Source organism: Neofelis nebulosa, chromosome 2 (genome assembly GCF_028018385.1).
Source record: "Neofelis nebulosa isolate mNeoNeb1 chromosome 2, mNeoNeb1.pri, whole genome shotgun sequence".
In the NCBI taxonomy this organism is placed as follows: domain Eukaryota; kingdom Metazoa; phylum Chordata; class Mammalia; order Carnivora; family Felidae; genus Neofelis; species Neofelis nebulosa.
In genome coordinates this window covers 62103439-62121946 of record NC_080783.1, presented here as the reverse complement: position 1 = coordinate 62121946, position 18508 = coordinate 62103439, and the positions used below count along the sequence as shown (strand labels likewise).

The window sequence follows — 18508 nt, the reverse complement described above, 5'->3', positions numbered from 1 at the left end:
TGTTGTGATAATATATACTTGGCTTTATGATTTCCACATTATGTAACAGCTTAAAATAGAATTTTTTGTTTCTTTTTTCTCTCCCTCACTTTTATTGGATTATTTCTTTTTATTCCACCTTCTACACCCTGTCACAGTAATTTAAAAGTTCTATTTACAGTATCTCTGTTGCCTATACTTATTACTTTCCTACTTTTAAGCAAACATACCTCAATACAGACAAATTTATGATTACTCTATACTCTTAAACAACTTTCTTACCTTTCTCCCATTCCTCCTCTCCCAGAGCACCATCACTATCAGAATTGTGATCCTTGTGCTTTTACTTCCACATTATCAACTCCTGGTTTACCATTATTAAAATTGCCTACCCAACAATACTGCATTTCACAGGCACATTATCACCAGCAATTTATATAAAATCATTGTAACAGTCATTGATCAACAGTATTTTACATTCTGTAGCTTCATCTATATTTGTTTTTAAATTTAAATGGATATTTTAAAAATGGAAGGCTATCCACAAAGAACAGTAAGCCAACATTAATTCATCATCTAACACAGAACCCATACTCAAATTTCCTGAGCTGTCTCAAAAAACATTCTTTATAACTATTTTTCTCCCAATTCAGGAGCCAATTGGGATTCACAGATTCACAGACTGCATCTGGCTATGTCTCTTTCACTTCAATCAATCTAGACAGAACAGTTCCTCCACATCTCTTCATTCTTCATGGGACTGAATACTTTGAAGAGTCCAGGCCAGTTGTCCAGCAGGATGTTGCAGGAGTATTTTATCATGACTAAATTCAAATAAAATTTTTCCACTATGGAGAAAGAAAACTCCACTATGAAAACTATAGGGGTTCCTCTTGTTGCATCTCCTCAGAGTACATCTAATTAATGTCAGACTGTGTCACTACCAATAAAAAATTTGACCTTGATTATGGTGGTGACTAACAAATCTCTCCATTTTAAATACCCATTTTCTCTTCTGAAATAAATAACTCATCTATAGGGTGAAATTTGAGACCCTGAAAATACACTAGTCTCTGAAACATTTCACTAAATGATTGTAACATCCACTGATAATCCTTGCCTTAAATAATAATTACGCTAGGGAATACTGAATATTGACTTCCTGATTCCACATTCCTTCTACATTAGCTGACATTCTTCCAAAAGACTACCACATAACAAGCATACCTAGCTTGGTTCCTAAGTACCATTCCCCACCGAAATGAAGCACAACTCCCTCAGAGAAAAGTCCGTTCACATTCACTGAAGAGACCACAGTGATACTAGAGAAAGATGGTAGGGGCTTGTGTACACACGAGCAAAATTTCACAAAAATGATTACATCTCTTAAATCTGGATAAAGAATATGCAAGTATTCTTTGTACGGTATTTTCAATTTTCTATAGGCATAATATTTTTTCAAAGTGAAAAGTTATTTAAAAAATAGGGGCTGGCTGGGAAATCCTGCAGGAATACACAAATACCAGTTTGAGTACAAATATAATTAATATAAACAATATAATTAGTATAAATATACACATGAGTATAGAGTATCATAATACTAAAAATAGAACATGTAATCTCGAAACATCAGGAAAAACTCCATCTGTCCAATGGAAAGCAAGGGATAGAAGGAAATAAAAGTAAAGTATAATCAGAAGACACTGGACAATAGATAGCAGAGCCAAGTCAGAAAATAACAATAGTTACAATAAATATAATGGACTAAACCCGCCATTTAACAGGTAAAAACACTAATATTCTATCAAAAAAGACATGCAGTTGGGGTGCCTGGATGGTTAAGTGTCTGACTTCAGCTCAAGTCATGATCTCATGGATCATGAGTTCAAGCCCCGCACTGGACTCGGTGCTGAGAGCTCAGAGCCTGGAGCCTGTTTCAGATTCTGTGTCTCCCTGTCTCTCTTCCCCTCCCCTGCTATCAAAACTAAACAAACATTAAAAAAAAAAAAAAAAAAAAAAGACATGTGGTCCAAAAGAAATACAATTAAAACGAGTAAAAATAAAATAGAAAAACATATACCCATATATCTAAGACAAAAATGAACCAAAAGAAGGCCGAAAATAGTAAGATTTGAAAAAAACAAATAATTAAGGAAAAAATAGTTATAGAAAGAACAGAATAAGATGTATGCATGTAAAAATATAGCCTCAAAATATATTAAGCAAATGTTGATAAACTGCAAGCTGAAATACATAAATCAATAATCACAGCTAATGATCTTTTTTTTTTTTTTAATTTTTTTTTTTTCAACGTTTTTTATTTATTTTTGGGACAGAGAGAGACAGAGCATGAACGGGGGAGGGGCAGAGAGAGAGGGAGACACAGAATCGGAAACAGGCTCCAGGCTCCGAGCCATCAGCCCGGAGCCTGACGCGGGGCTCGAACTCACAGACCGCGAGATCGTGACCTGGCTGAAGTCGGACGCTTAACCGACTGCGCCACCCAGGCGCCCCTAATGATCTTTTTTTTTTAATTGAAGTGCAGTTGACACACAATGTTACATCAGTTTCAGGTGTACAACATAGGATTGGACAACTCTATATGTTATGCTATGGTCACCACAAGTGTAGCTGCCATCTGTCACCATACAATGCTATTACAATACCACTGACTATATTCCTTATACAGCTAATGATTTTAATACACCACTCAGGGAAAAGGTCAAGCTGACAATACAAGGAAATATCTAAGATCTGAACAAATAAAATTAAGAGTTATTAGATATGAAGTGTTTATAAAACAGGGCGCACTTCAAGAATTAATGTCATACAGGGGCGCCTGGGTGGCGCAGTCGGTTAAGCGTCCGACTTCAGCCAGGTCACGATCTCGCGGTCCGTGAGTTCGAGCCCCGCGTCAGGCTCCGGGCTGATGGCTCGGAGCCTGGAGCCTGTTTCCGATTCTGTGTCTCCCTCTCTCTCTGCCCCTCCCCCGTTCATGCTCTGTCTCTCTCTGTCCCAAAAATAAATAAAAAATGTTGAAAAAAAAAAAATTAAAAAAAAAAAAAAAAAAAGAATTAATGTCATACAAACTGTATTTTCAAAATGTAATGCAATAAATTAGAAATCCGTAACAAAAGAATAGCTTAAAACATCCCACATTAATAACCCTTGTGTTAAAAAGGAAATAAAGGTGGGGCACCTGGCTAGCTCAGTAGTTGGAGCATGTGACTCTTCATCTTGGGATTGTGAGTGTGAGCCCCACATTGGAGATAGAGCTTACTTAAAAAAAAAAAAAAAAGTAGAATAAGCATTATAATATGTAGCCTTTTGAATCTGGCTTCTTTTAAAAGTCAGCATAATGCATCCATTTGAGATTCATCCATGTTGTTGCAGGTCGTCATCAACTGCTAAATAGTATTCCATTGTACAAATATATATATCACACTTTTTAATCCATTTCTTAGATGAGGAACATTTGGGTTGCTTACAATATTTTGAAAATTACAAATAAAGCTTTTCCTTCCTTTCAGATTTGACAGCTGCTTATGTGGTATAAATACCACTCAAAACAATATAGAGGATTTCCATTTCTGAAGGCCCTGACCAATAAAAAGAAAAAATACATATATGAGGTGTAAGAAATAAAATGATTTTTGAAAGAATATTATTTGTTAGAGAAACCTAGAGAATCAACAAACTGTTACAACCAAAAAAAAAAAAAAAAAAAAAAATCAACAAGACTGCTACATACAAGACCAAACTATAAAACTCAAAAACCTCCAAGGTCACCTGGGTGGCTCAGTTGGTTAATCAATCCAACTTCAGCTCAGGTCATGATCTCACAATTCCTAAGTTCGAGGCCCCCAATGGGCTCCACGCTGACAGTGCAGAGCCCTCTTAGGATTCTCTCTCTCTTTCTCTTTACTCTTTCTCTTTCCTCCCTCAATTAATCTATAAATTCAATGTATTCAAAATAAGAATTCTACTTGACTCTTTTAAGGATAAAAATACAAATAAACCATTATATAAAAATTCCCAAATGTTAACAAGCAAGTGAAGAGATACTCAAATTTTTTATGAGGGAATAAAGATCCATAAATAACTAACTCAACCTTAGAAAAGATGATTAAAGAAGAGACTTGCTTTACCATATAAAAAAAAAAAAAACATACAAAAATACAACAGTATTTTTTTTTAATGTGATACTGGGACAGGAACACAGACAACTAGAATGTAAGAGAAACCTCAGACAGATCCACCTAAAGACATGGCAACTTAACATACACGGTAACGGTGGCATCACCAATCAATGGAAAAATACGGATGATTTAAGAAGTCTTGTGGAGAAAACTGGTTCACTAGATGGTGAAAAATAAAACTGGGTCCCTATCAATACTATATAAAAGATAGGGCCTAAAGTGCAAATATGACAGTAAAACTATAAAATTAACAGAAGAATCTGTAGAATTATCTTTGTAGCCCAGGGGTGGGGAAGATGTATTTAACTCTTAAAATACCTCATGGTGCACTGGACCCAATTTCAGTGTTTGAGTTTTTGAGTAGTTCTAGCTATTTGTAAAAATTGGTACTTTGGGACTTTTATTCTTTTTTAGAGCTCATCCAAAGCATAAAAATAAAATTTATTTTTAATAGAATAAAATGCATTCTATCTGGTCATTAATCACCAAACATCCAATGGACCTTTTCACAAATTTAAAATACATTATGTGATCTTATGGATCTAATTTTTCCTATATTTTGTTATTACATCATCCTCAAATTACTTCATCATTACTCATCATTGTTCATCAATTATTCCCAACTATGCTGAAACAACCAAAAACCATTAAAAAAATAGAAGAATGATGATACGATAGGCAGAATAATGAACCTCCAATGATGCTCACACCCTAATCCCTACAACCTGTGAATGTTATCTTATATGGCAAAAAGGACTTTGTACATGTAAGGGTAAGAACTTTGAATTGGGGAAATTACGCCAGACTATCCAGATGGGCATGAACCCAATTCTAATCACATGAATACTTAAGTGAAGAACCTTTCAAGACTGATCAGAGGGAGATGTGACTTCCAAAGAACAGTAAGAGAGATGTATGACTGCTGGCTCTGAAGATGGAGGAAGGAGACCACCAGCCAAGAAATTTAGGCAGGCTCTAGAAGCTAGAAAAGGCAGGGAAAATTATCCCCACCTAGAGCCTCCACAGAAGGAATCTAGGCCTCCACACACCTTGATTCTAACCCTATGAGACCAATGTCAGACTTCTGACCTTCAGAACTTTTAAGAAAATAAATGTCTGTTGTTTTAAGCAATTCTGGTAATTTTTTATGGTAGAAATAGAAAAACAATACAGAGTTAATGACCTAAAAGAGTGACGCAATAGTGAAATAAATTATCATCTTTCAGTTATCTTTTTGTCTTGCCCAAAGTACTGCACCATCTTCCAAGAACGTATGAAAGACTGGAGACATCACTGCAGACTGATTTTAGATTGCACTGACTCCAGTGGAGAATCAAGAAATTTTCATCTTCCACCCAAGATGGTCAAGAGAAGAAAATGACAGAAGAAGACATTTTATAATTAATTAGAAGACAAATCAGAAAACAAAGAGATAACAATAACACCTCTAGATTCTAAAACTGATGGCAATGACCATATAAAATCTCAGTCATTGAATGTTATTACCCGAGATGAATTTTCCCAAATTCAAGAATCAATGAATCAGATAACGCATTTCTAAGGAAAAAAAGGAAACAGAATTTTCAAGTCATTTAACTGAAGAATTTCACCATATAATATTCTTCTACAGGAACGTGGACCACTTCATGCTCAAAGGATGCATGACAATAGCCTTCATCCTTTATGATGCTTGTGCTGCTTGTGCACCAAGATTTACTTGACACAAAGAGCTTTTTAGTATGTTTAAATTCTTATTGAAATTTCTAATAAAGTTGTTTTTCATTACACTTTTATTCCTGCTATAAATTAGTAGCAAAATAACTTAAAATATAAAAATAGCAAAAGGACCTATTTGACCAGATGGTTCATGATGAGGACTATTTTTCGTAGTATACCAACAGCTATTTAAAACTTTACAGTTATAGGCTCTAAGGCAAAAAAAGTTGGTAAGTTTGATTATAACAAAATTAAAGAATCGTCTACAATGATCCTGTACAATGCTGGATACCATGAACAAAGTTGATAGACATGACAAAATGGGAAATGTTATCTGCACTGTATACAACTAACGTGGAATTGCTATGTAGAATATACAAAGAACATGGGAAAATCAGTTCAGTTTGAAAAGTAATCACTAATCCTGATTGGAACAATTTATAAGAGACTCCCAAAAAGCCAACAAGCATATAAAAGAAATGTTCAAAATAACTGGTGGTATGAGTGAAAAAATGAGATACTATTGAGATACCTGTTAAACACTATCAAAAATGAAGAATCCAGATAATGCCAAATGTTTCTGAGATGTAGGGTTATATAAATGCTCATGCATTCTGTTGAAAGAGCAGATTAGTTGTATACAACTGCTCTGAATAGCAATCTTATACTATTTATTCAACTTAACTCTATACATACCCTATGACAGAGCAGTTCTGCTCCTGGGAACATAACCTCAATAAATGATCAGAAAGGTCCATAAGCGAACAAGTACATTAAAGTTACTACCGTGTGAGGTAATGGGGAGCTGAAGACATCCTGATGTCTATCACTGGAAGGCCTAACAGATACACTTAAATTTTTTTTTTAATGTTTATTTATTTTTGAGAGAGAGAGAGAGAGAGAACACACAAGTGGGGAAGGGACAGAGAGAGAGAGGGAGACACAGAATTTGAAGCAGGCTCCAGGCTCTGAGCTGTCAGCACAGAGCTGGACGCAGGGCTCAAACTCACAGTCGTGACCTGAGCCGAAGTTGGATGCTTAACTAAGCCACGCAGGCGTCCCCAGATACACTTATTTGTATTATCTGCTGTACAAATAAGAACATATACAGATAGGAACAAGGGTGACAGGGGCAAGGAAGAGATAAAGGACAGGAAAAATAAAAATTATATAATGGGAGAAAAGAACTATAATCTACTAAACTCATTTTTACTCCTGAAACCTATTAAGCTATAACAACATATATTAATGTATATATATTAACACATATATATTATATATACATATATATTATGTGTACACATATATATTATATATATATAATATATATATTATATATATATTATATATATATATATATAACATAATGCTCCCAAAGCATGTTATGCTGTATTAAAAATCAGATTTATAAATAGTTTTTCCCTATACATTATAAAAATTACAGTAAGTAATAATTTGCTTTTAAGCACATATGTAGGGATCCTTTACAAAATATATTTTAGATCATTTAATACAAGGAAAGAATGTCAAATGAAGATTACAATTTTACTCACTTTTGCTCCAACACTGCAACTGCCAGTGCTTCCAGTGCTCCCACTTGCAACTCCTGTAAATCTAGCTTCCAATAATTCTTGCCTTCTTGGATCCAGACTATGAAGCTCATCCATTGCAACTATTAGGAAAACAAAAAAAAAACCAAAAAAAACATACACATATATATCTTCATATACACACAAACACAAACACATAGACATGGTTAGTTGAGATGTCAATATAAACTTAATGAATCAATTCTACAAACAGATGAGAGAGACTTTAAAATTTTTGTCCTGTCCCACACTCATTTAACAAAACAATCTACAGTGGATTTCCAACAATTTTGACTGCAATCCACAGTTAGAAATATATTTTCCACACATCAGTACACAGACATATACATACATATATTGAAAAATTCCGGGGGTGCCTACATGGCTCAGTTGGTTAAGTGTCTGACTCCATCTCAGCTCAGGTCATGCTCTCACAGTTCGTGAGACCGAGCCCCACGTCAGGCTCTGCACTGACAGCATGGCACCTGCTTGGGATTCATTCATATTCATTCTCTCTCTCTCTCTCTCTCTCTCTCAAAATAAATAAATAAATATACTTTTTAAAAAATTCTACAAATACTTCTTACCACATGCAGTGCACTCGATTATTTTCTATTTGTCTATTAGAAAAGAGAAAACACTGGTTGTGAGCTATTAAATTGATTTCATGAGCCATTAATGGGCCATGGGTCCACAGTCTGAAAACACCACCCTCCTAGTAAAATCTCCCTATTCTTAGCTTATACAGAATTTTGACACTAAGTAACATTAGTAATTATTTTGTTTATATATACCTTATATCTGACTATATTTTCAACTGGGAAGAATTCTTTTGACTGTCACATCGCAAAGATTTTTTGGACATTGGATAGTTTTCAGTTTCTATCAAGTACATGAAAAACATACATATATTAAAAAGATCATTGAAGTAACATCTATTACTAAACAATCACTGGAGAGTTAAGGGGGACAAATTAACATCCCCATGCAATTGTTAGTATGTAGACTAAAGCATCACAAACTCTAACCAAAGTGCAATTAAACTTGTAAAATTCTTTTATTTATGTCTGTCAATTCTCTACTGATAAAACCTTAGAACTAACAATAAATGAGTGGTTCTCAAAAGGAACAAGGAAAATACTATCAGAATCCCAAATCACATGTGGACATTTTTCAAACTACTCTAGACCCCTTCCACATACTCTGGCATTCCTCTATCTTAAAGGCTAACAATTATTCCTATAGATCTTATCTTTTAAAATTCCTTTCCTTACCTCTCATCTTTATCTGGACATAAGACTAGATGGATAACGACTATCCTACCATGTTTACTTGCATCTCTGTACCTAAATATATCTTTCCTGCCCACTCTTCTTTCTTTCAACTCAAAAAGTAACTATGTTTAAAAAGCTAAAGCCTTCAATTTTTGCTTTTCATCCTATTCCTTCTTGATATCCAAGGGATCTCACATTTGCATATACAGACCTAAAACTATAGATTCTTAGAAGAAAACAGGGGAAAGCACCATGATCTTGGATTTGTCAGTGATTTCTCAGATATGAAACCAAAAGCACAGGCAACAAAAGAAAAAATAGGTAAGTTGTAATTCATCAAAATTAAAAACTTTTGTGTATCAAAGGACACTATCAAAAAAGCCAAAAAACAACCAACAGAATGGGAGAAAATTATCTGCAAATCATATACCTCATAAAGGACTAATATCCAGAAATAAATCCTACAACTCAACAAAAAACAAACAGCCCAACAACAAAAAACAAACAACCCAATTTTAAAAATGGGCAGAGGATATGAATAAACATTTCTTCAAAGAAATACAACTGGCCAGTAAGTACATGAAAAGAGGCTCAATATCAATCATTAGGGAAAGGCAAATCAAAACCACAATGAAGTATCACTTCACATGCATTAGGATGCTTATTACCATAAAACAGAAAATAGCAAGCATTACAAAGGATATGGAGAAATTTGAACCCTTGTGCATGGCTAGTGGGAATATAAACTGGTACGGCCACTATGGAAAACCATATATAGCAGTTCCTTAAAAAATTAAAACACAGAATTACCATATGATCTAGAAAATCCACTTCTGAGTATATATACACCCAACAAAAGTGAAAGCAAGAACTGGAATAGATCTTTGTACATCAATGTTCATAGCAGCATTATTCACAACAGCCAAAAAGTAGATGCAACCTACATGTCCACTGATGAATGAATGGATAAACAGAATGTAGTATATGCAAAGAATGGATTCTTCAGCATTAAAAATGAAGAAAATTTTGACAGAGGTCACAACACAGATAAACTTTGAAGACATTATGCTAAGTGAAGACATTATGCTAAAATAAGCCAAACACAAAAGGACAAATACTATGTAATTCCATTTATATGAAGTTCCTAAATAGTAAAATTCACAGACACAGAAAGTAGATGGTGGTTGCCAGAGGGAGAGGGCCATGGTGGAATGAGGAGTTAAGTGATCAATGGATACAGAGTTTCAACTAGGAAAGACAGAAAAGTTCTGGAGATGGATGTTGGTGATGGTAGTACAACAATGTGAATGTACTTAATGGCACTGAGCTGTACACCTAAAAAATGGTTAAAATGGTAAATATTACATTATGTACATCTTATCACAATTCTTACAAATAATTTTTTTAAAATAAATAAAAAGGACTTCAAATTTTAACATAAAAATTAAAAGGCAAGCAAGAGACAGGAAGAAAATATTTGCAAAACATTTATGTGCTATATACTATTTCTACTCTTTGGCTTAGTAATGGGTTGATGGCCCACTGAAATTTAGCAAGGAAGATGAGAACCTAAGTCCCTGCTTTGACCCTGACCAACTAATAATGTATTTTGTTTCCGATTGTTTTTGTTTCTTAGATATATAGCTTCCTCTAGACCTCAACACTTCCCCATGAGGTCCTACAGGAAGCTATACACTCAAGGAAAAGCAAACAAACAAACAACTAGTTTCTAACCAAAACTCCTTACTAGGGGTCCCAACCTCATTACAGTCCTTAACACCTTCTAACAAGTTTTTATGACATTTTAATAGCAATATATGCAAGAACCCTTGGTATAATTCATAACAAATAATAGATGCATAACAAATATTAGAATACTAAAGCCTTGCTCCCCAAAATGCAGTCAATGACCAGTAGCATCTATTCTCACCTCAGATGCTTATAAGAAATGCAATATCTTAGGTCCCATACCAAACCTACCAAATCAGAATCTGCATTTTAACAAGACCCTGAGGTAATTATTATGTGCACTCATGTTTGAGAAGCACTACTTTAGAATCTGGGTTCTCAAACTTTTCTGAAAAGGGCCCAATCGTAAGTATTTCAGTCTTTGCAGGCCAATAGGCAAAATCATGTAGATACTTACATGAGAGAGAAAAACTTACTACAAACTTTTTACTGATAAATTCAGGATATAATAATAACAGTATAATACTTTTTAATGTTATAAAATAGAAGTCAGTTAATGAAAAATAATGGAATTGGGAAGTGGTAACATTTTACTTAATTTGAGTTTCCAATCATCAAAATTTATTGCAAATACTCAACTGATAATGTTGATCAGGTTTTGTGTTTATCTTTGAACTGTTTTCTTGTTGTTGTTGTTGTTGTTGTTGTTGTTGTTTTGACGCATAGGTACTGCTAAATACTGAAATCAACCCACAAGCATATGATTTTAATTGAGTATATTCATTACTTTGAAGGCAGCTACAGAAGTCTCTTGGATTCTTCCTTTGATATTTACCTTTCAATGTGTTATTACACTACAGATTAATCATTTCCAATTGAAGGTTAGGTAGAAGTTCCTCAAATGCACAATTAAGTGGATTTTGAGATATGGAAACTTTCTTTGCACTTGCATCAATGTCTGAAAAATGCTGCTGGAGCTGTATTTTATGATGAAAAATATATTAATTCAAATTCATATGGGAATGAAGATCTCACTTTGACAGTATAAGAAATGTATAAAGCAGCTTGATGTTACTTGTGATTTCAAACATCAGTTCCCACTGAAATGACTTTACTGCAGCTAAATTTCACATGAAAGCACTATTTTGCCTCATAATTTTAGGTCTGATTTATTTAAAAATATTTCCAAATCTCCAGAAAAAGCTAATTTCAAAGCCAATCAGTATTTGACTAGTGGTTAAAGGCCATCTGCTTCATTCAGAAAAATTTCAATCTCAGTCCTAAACTCAAAAAATTGCAGAAAAATTTACCACTGCTAATAAGCCAGTCAAGATATTCAGCTTCTCTATGTCTAACAAAAATTCAGGCAGCTGATGCTAGTTAAATCCATGAGAGCAAATGAAGTTCACCACTGACAAACTGATTCAAGAACACAAAATGAATTCAAATTATTTTCTGCAAAGTACCTACTGATAAATAACACAACAAATAACCATAGCTTTGAACCTCTCACATTTGTACAAGCCTTGTAAAGTTGTCCAACTAAGCCTTTTTCTGTTCCACACATATTTTTACCACCATCAGTTGTAGCACATCTTAGCAGATTCCACTTCAGATCGTACTAAAGTATTTTCTCAACTTCAAAATATTCTCGTCTGTAGTTGCTCTCCACAGACTATTCACAGAGGTTAACTATTCTGCCACTTCAAATCTGGCATTGACACCTTGAATAAACAACTGAATAGTCTCAATAACATCTGTTCACTCATTAAGAGCCAAGGAAAACCATTATAAATTACTTGCCTTGTTGTTGTTGGTTTTTTTTAATGTTTATTTTTGAGAGAGAGAGAGAGAGACAGAGCATGAGCAGGAAAAAGACACAGAATCTGAAGCAGGCTCCAGGTTCTGAGCTGTCAGCACAGAGCCCGATGCGGGGCTTGAACCCACAAACCATGAGATCATGACCTGAGCTGAAGTCGGACAGTTAACCAAATGAGCCACCCAGGCGCCCCACTTGCCTTGTTTTTTTAATACGCTATTAATGTTACTTCAAATGTCGTCAATTCTTAAATCAAGTGTTCTTGCCCAAAAAAATCTATGGTCTAAAACAAGTTTTTGTCCACCGCCTCCCGCCCCCCCCCCCCCCGACACATTTCTTTGCTACAATCAAACACAATTTAATTAACTCACCATCAGTAAATGGCTTTTCTTGCTTGGCTAACAAATGAACCACTTGGAAACTTATTTTGGTGGCAGTCTCATTTTCAATTTTTATTTTTATGAAGAAATTATGCTGTGATAAGATATTCCATTTTAAATTGACTGTTACTTTAAGAAAATTGAGGGTTGAAAAAAAAGAAATATAGAAATAAAGAGAGAAAATTGAGAGTTGAGAAGTGTGGTGTATGCTTAGTCTAATAATGTCAACATATATTCTTCTCTAACAGCTACAGTGTCACTGCATAATAAAAAAAAATGTTTCGCTCTGATTCAACAAAATAACACACACTCCACTGTGCCTTAAAAGTATGCCACTCATAGTCCATTTTTCTTTCTTTTCTTGTTTTGACATGATAGATATGCACTGGTATAAAAAAAATAAAAGAAATATCGCAGGCTGGCAATACACATGGCACTCAAACACCATCAAGTTATAACTGCAGCACTGAAATTTGTAGTGCACCAAGAGCTGTATGAAGTGCTGAGAATGCCATACAGGGTCTCTGTCACAACTACTCAGCTCTGCCATTAAAATGCAAAAACAGCTGTGTTCCAATAAAACTTTATTTATGGACACTAAAATTTGAATTTCACATGTCACAAAGTATTATTCTTTCAATTTTTTTAACCATGCAAAAATAGGCAGTTTGCAGACTTGTTACAGCAAGTACATTTCAAAGATTTTAATCTTTTATGGACTCAAACTATCACTTCTGACACTTATCCAAAAATTTGGTCCTAATTACAAGAGGTGCGATTTTCTGAAGAATATGTAATTTCACTATAATCCATTAAATTCTTTATTATATGATAAATGTTTATACTTTTGAAAAAGAAACAAAAGCCACTATAAAGACCATACCATCCTTAAAGAATACCTGTCTCTAAATAGAACCACATGACTCATAATTATGCTACTATTCTTACTACTCAATAAAATTTATTATAAACCCAAAATTTCACATAAAAAACATAACAAGGTATCACTACCTGAATTAGAAATCACATCCCATTCTATAAAGAAAAATTTTAGGGAAACATAAATGAAAGCCACAATTTTACACAGTTTGTCATGGCCCCTTCTAATAAACATTTCTCTCTCCCTCTCTCTCTCTCTCTCTCTCTCTCTCTCTCTCTCTCTCTCTCTCACACACACACACACACACACACACACACACACACACACACACACACTCACTCAATAAATTTTACTTTTTATAAAACTATAGTCTCCAAAGGTGACCAGTCTAAAATAAAGGATGTATTTGGACACAGTATTAGTTCTGGTTAGTCAGCATTACTTTATAATTCTATCACCTTTTTTATAACAAGGAATCTACCTTTCATTGTATCATTTTTAATTACCTTAAGACTTCATCTTCCTTGGCAGATAGTCAAAACAAAATCACGGTATCTAGAAAGCATGTTTTCAAAAGGTTAATACCAGTTACTAAAAAGTAAAGGAAATGAGTTTGTTCACTTAGACCTTCTTAATAGATTCAGCTGCTACTCAGCCATTGCCTCACATTTTTAAATTTAAAACTTCCTGAAGTCTGAAAATATTTTAATTCATTCCAGATTTTAATTGTTACTTTTTATATTTCATCTGATAAGCTGATTTATACAGAACAGTTAAGGTCTTTGTTCTATTAATACTTTTCACATTATGCCTGATAAGGCAAAGAACTCTGATTAAAAACAGAAACACTATGATAAAGTTAGAAATTATTTTCACAAGATAAAATATTCCATTTAAATCATTCCTTTTCATTAGTTTTTTAATGCATTTGAAAATTTAGGACACAAAAAGAATTTAAGAAATCTACACTGTTCAACCCTCCAGAATTACCTCCAACTCTTGTCTTTAAACATCCGTTTTATTTTTTAATATTTCTTTCTTTCTTTCTGAGAGAGTGCAAGTGTGCGTACATGTATGTGCAGGGGAGGAATAAAGAAGGGGAGACAGCATCCCAAGCAGGCTCCACACTGTCAACGCAGAGCCCGATGCAAGGCTCTAACTCAGGAACACTGAGACCGTGACTGAGCCCAAATCAAAAGTCGGACTCTTACCAACCACCCAGGTGCCCCTAAATACCATTTTAACATGGTTGATAGAATATATCTATTTTCATATACAGTATTTTCTATCACATATTTAGTGAACATACCTATAATTTTTGTTGAGTATATCGCATTTCAACATTTATTCCATGGCTTGATTTCCAATTTAAAACCAAATATCCTGGGGCACCTGCATGGCTCCACTGGTTAAGCGACTGACTTTGGCTCAGGTCATGATATCGTGGTTTGTGAGTTTGAGCTCCATGTCGGGCTCTGTGCTGACAGCTCAGAGCCTAGAGACTGCTTCAGATTCGGTGTCCCCCTCTCTCTCTGCTCCCTCCTGTCCCCCACACTCACGCTCTGTCTCTCTCTCCCTCTCAAAAACAAATAAACATTTAAAAAAATCAAATAAACAAATAAATAAAACTAAATATCCTAATTTTTTGGTAGTTAAATCAACATGTTAAATAGCTATCATAAAAGTAGCCCAATTTCCTTCATAACCTTTTCCCCCCATGAATCTAATAAAAACATCTCCCACATTTTTTCTAATGATTTTAAATATTAGCATTTGAAATTTTAATCCATTTAGAGTTTAATTGTCTATCACTAGAATTTTTTCCAAAAGAAAATGTTATACAACTTTCTTACAAATGCAACCTCTCCCAGTGATTTGAAATATTTTTCTGGTCATCTATCATATTCTCACATAACCATGGGTCTGTTTTTGTATTTTATTCTGTTTCATGAAACTATTTCTGAGCCATATACATTTATCCATCTACCTACACAAATACATATGTACTGTACACATATACATAAATATACTCACACCAAATATTTCATGTAGAATGACTTAAAGAGTAAGCATAGAAAGTCAAGTTCCTCAATCTAGAGCACACATTTAGTTATACAAGCCTGTGGTTAAAGAGAAGACAAGTCTGATCTAGAATCACACTCCAAGTCAGATTAATACCTCAGCTTATCTTTAAGATACTTAGTCATTTTAAACAGTTTTGTTGTAACCCTTACAGCAAAGAATTCAGACATACTGAGACCAAATTATTCAGAAAAGGAAATATAGATTACATCAGGGGTAAAGCAGAGAGTTCTAGTTTTTGCTTCTCTATCCTATCACGACCTTAGAAAACGAGTAATAATTTAATTTCAATTTTACTCTTACAAATTAAAAAAACAGGGAGCCTGGGTAGCTCAGTCGGTTAAGCATCTGACTCTCGATTTCGGCTCAGGTCATGATCTCATGTTTTGTGGCTTCGAGCCTCTCTACTCTGATAGCACAGAGGCTGCTTTCGATTCTCTCTCTCCTTCTCTCTCTGCTCCTCCCCCACTTGCATGTGCACGCACGTGCACTCTCTCAAAATAAATCAATAAAGATTTTTAAAAAATCATGTCTGACAGCTTTTTTTTCCCAACAAAAATCAACACACAGGTTGTATAAATATGGCCAAGTTCTTTAACCATGTTTTAACTTTTTTTATATGTAAAATGGATAATAAATGTAACTGTTAGTTGTTAGAGTAAAACAAGTGTATACGCAGAGTTTTAAACTAAATCTGTCACTTAGTAAGTATTCAATAAAGTGTGAGCATATATGTATGCTACAATACAACTGCTTACTGAAGATTGACCTATTTTACACACACACACACACACACACACACACACACACACACACACACACACACTCCCTTCTAGCTTTCTCCCTGAGGTTAGAATTTCTGGTATGTAAAACGACATGTACTTCAGTGCCTAAATTTCTTCTGTTAATGTCAAAGTAATATAACTCCTATTCTTCTACCTTCATGTTTATAATTACTTGCTGTTTTTAAAACCAATCTCTCTCATGTACACACATGCATATACATATAAATGTGTGTATATATACACAGACACATAAATGTATTTTTATATTAGGCTATTTCTCTATTTTAACATATAGTTCTCATTTTAAAGATAACATTGAGACACTGAGAGATAAGTCATATTACCTTTTGTTACAACTTAAACCCACTCAGCTAAGCACCCCTATCCCAAAAGAGCAGAAAGAGTATGGTATGTGTGGTGTGTGGTGTGTGTGTGTGTGAGAAAGAGAGAGAGATGGAAAGGAAAGGAAGGGGGGGAGAGAAAGAGACAGAGAGAACGCATGTGCTTGCTCATGTAAAAAGGAATGTTTTCTGAGAAATCTCCAAAATAGGCATTCGGCTGAGACTTGACCTAGATCACTTTCTTCTTACTACCACAAAGTAAACTGGTATCCTATCCCCAACCTAAGTACTAATTACTTAAGAATCTTTTTTAGTTTCATGCCTTTTCCCATTATTAATGTAATACATGCTGGATGAAATGATACAGAAAACTAAAACTGAAAGGCCCAATACTCCCCGTCTCCCAAAATCCCACTCCTCAGAGGTAACCATTTTGATATACCTTCAAAAGGACAGTGATGATTTACTGCCCCACACTACTCCTTTTTGGTCTGTTCTATCCCAACAAGGCAGAGTGAAAGAAGGGCTACCGAAAGTTACTTCATATGGTCCATATGCATCAGGGAAATAAATCTCTGACAAGGAAGGAAGTTGCATTCACTCTACATAAGAAGTCCAAGTTGAGCACTACCTACCCATTAAAACACTTCTTAAAACAATGTATTATAATAAATAAGGATAAAATATCTTAATGTTTACACAGTGATTTCAACATAAGTATTATTTTACCAACATCATCTCTATCATATCCTCAACAAGACTCCTAAAATGGATTTCTGTGGAAACTTATTGTAGCAATACAGCTTTAGGGTTAAGAACATGGGTTTAATCAGACTGAGTTCAAATCCCAGCTCTGTCCTAAAATCCTGGTAATAACAGAGCCTACTTCACAGGATTCTTATGCAAATTAAATGAGATGATACTTGTAAGCCTTGTAGCAGGTTCCTGGAATATACAGCCTCCACAATTTTTACTTAACTATAACTGAGTGCTAGAAAAGTAAGCAACTTGCCCAAAACCACACACCAAGTTAAGTCATGTGAGAAGAGAAAGCAACAAAAGAATATTAACAGTGGAGTATCCTAATTTACTCACTTTCAATTTCTCTAGCCTAAGTTTTCAAATAAAGAAAAGAAAAAAAATACTAAAGTCTTTAAATTAATAAACCCAAAAGATTCCCAACAAAACAAACCACTCTGCCTAGGAACCCTACCTGTTCTCAATGCCCACACAGACATGTTTAACATAAATTATCCTGCTCAATGAAAATAAAAACACACTTAGCCATCATTCCCAACTCTAAATTGTTACACAACTCCAGAGTATGCCAACAGTTTAGGTGCCAGATACATAAATGTGTGTATAAACCCATTAAAATCATAACGTTCCTCTAGAAAGACACATTTCCAAAGACCAAACCACCCAACAAAATTTTTAAATTTTAGTAATATTTCCTATTACCTGCAACCTTAATAGAAACACCAACCTGCAATTCCAGATAAATATGTAAACTAAGAAAATCAGTTTTAACAAAGGATGAGAAATTATAATTTTTGACAGACTGAACCATATGCAGCTATATCGAAACATTTTTAATCTACAAAATGGGTTCATACGGTTCAACCTATGTACTCGATGACCTGAATGGCCTAAAGTATAATCAATCCCCTCGTATCTTTACAAATGATTATGACTGCCATTTTTCAGTTTTCAGTGATTCAAAGAAACTATGGGTCACATCATTCTCATACATCTTTTACTTGTGTATTATCTCA

At 34.4% G+C, this 18508-nt stretch overlaps 1 protein-coding gene across 4 annotated transcripts in view; it reads right to left on the bottom strand.

Moving 5' to 3' along the window:
* TLK1 (tousled like kinase 1) overlaps nucleotides 1-18508 on the bottom strand; it is a 193101-nt gene that overhangs the window by 96378 nt on the left and 78215 nt on the right. For 2 of the 4 annotated variants that reach the window (XM_058714302.1, XM_058714288.1), the window contains exon 2: nucleotides 7448-7566. In XM_058714302.1, the coding sequence (XP_058570285.1) occupies nucleotides 7448-7561 (114 nt within the window). In that variant the 5' untranslated portion in view covers nucleotides 7562-7566. Of the gene's footprint in view, nucleotides 1-7447; nucleotides 7567-8277; nucleotides 8341-14031; nucleotides 14081-18508 lie in introns of those variants that run through there. The other 2 variants (XM_058714299.1, XM_058714312.1) reach the window with 2 other exon arrangements.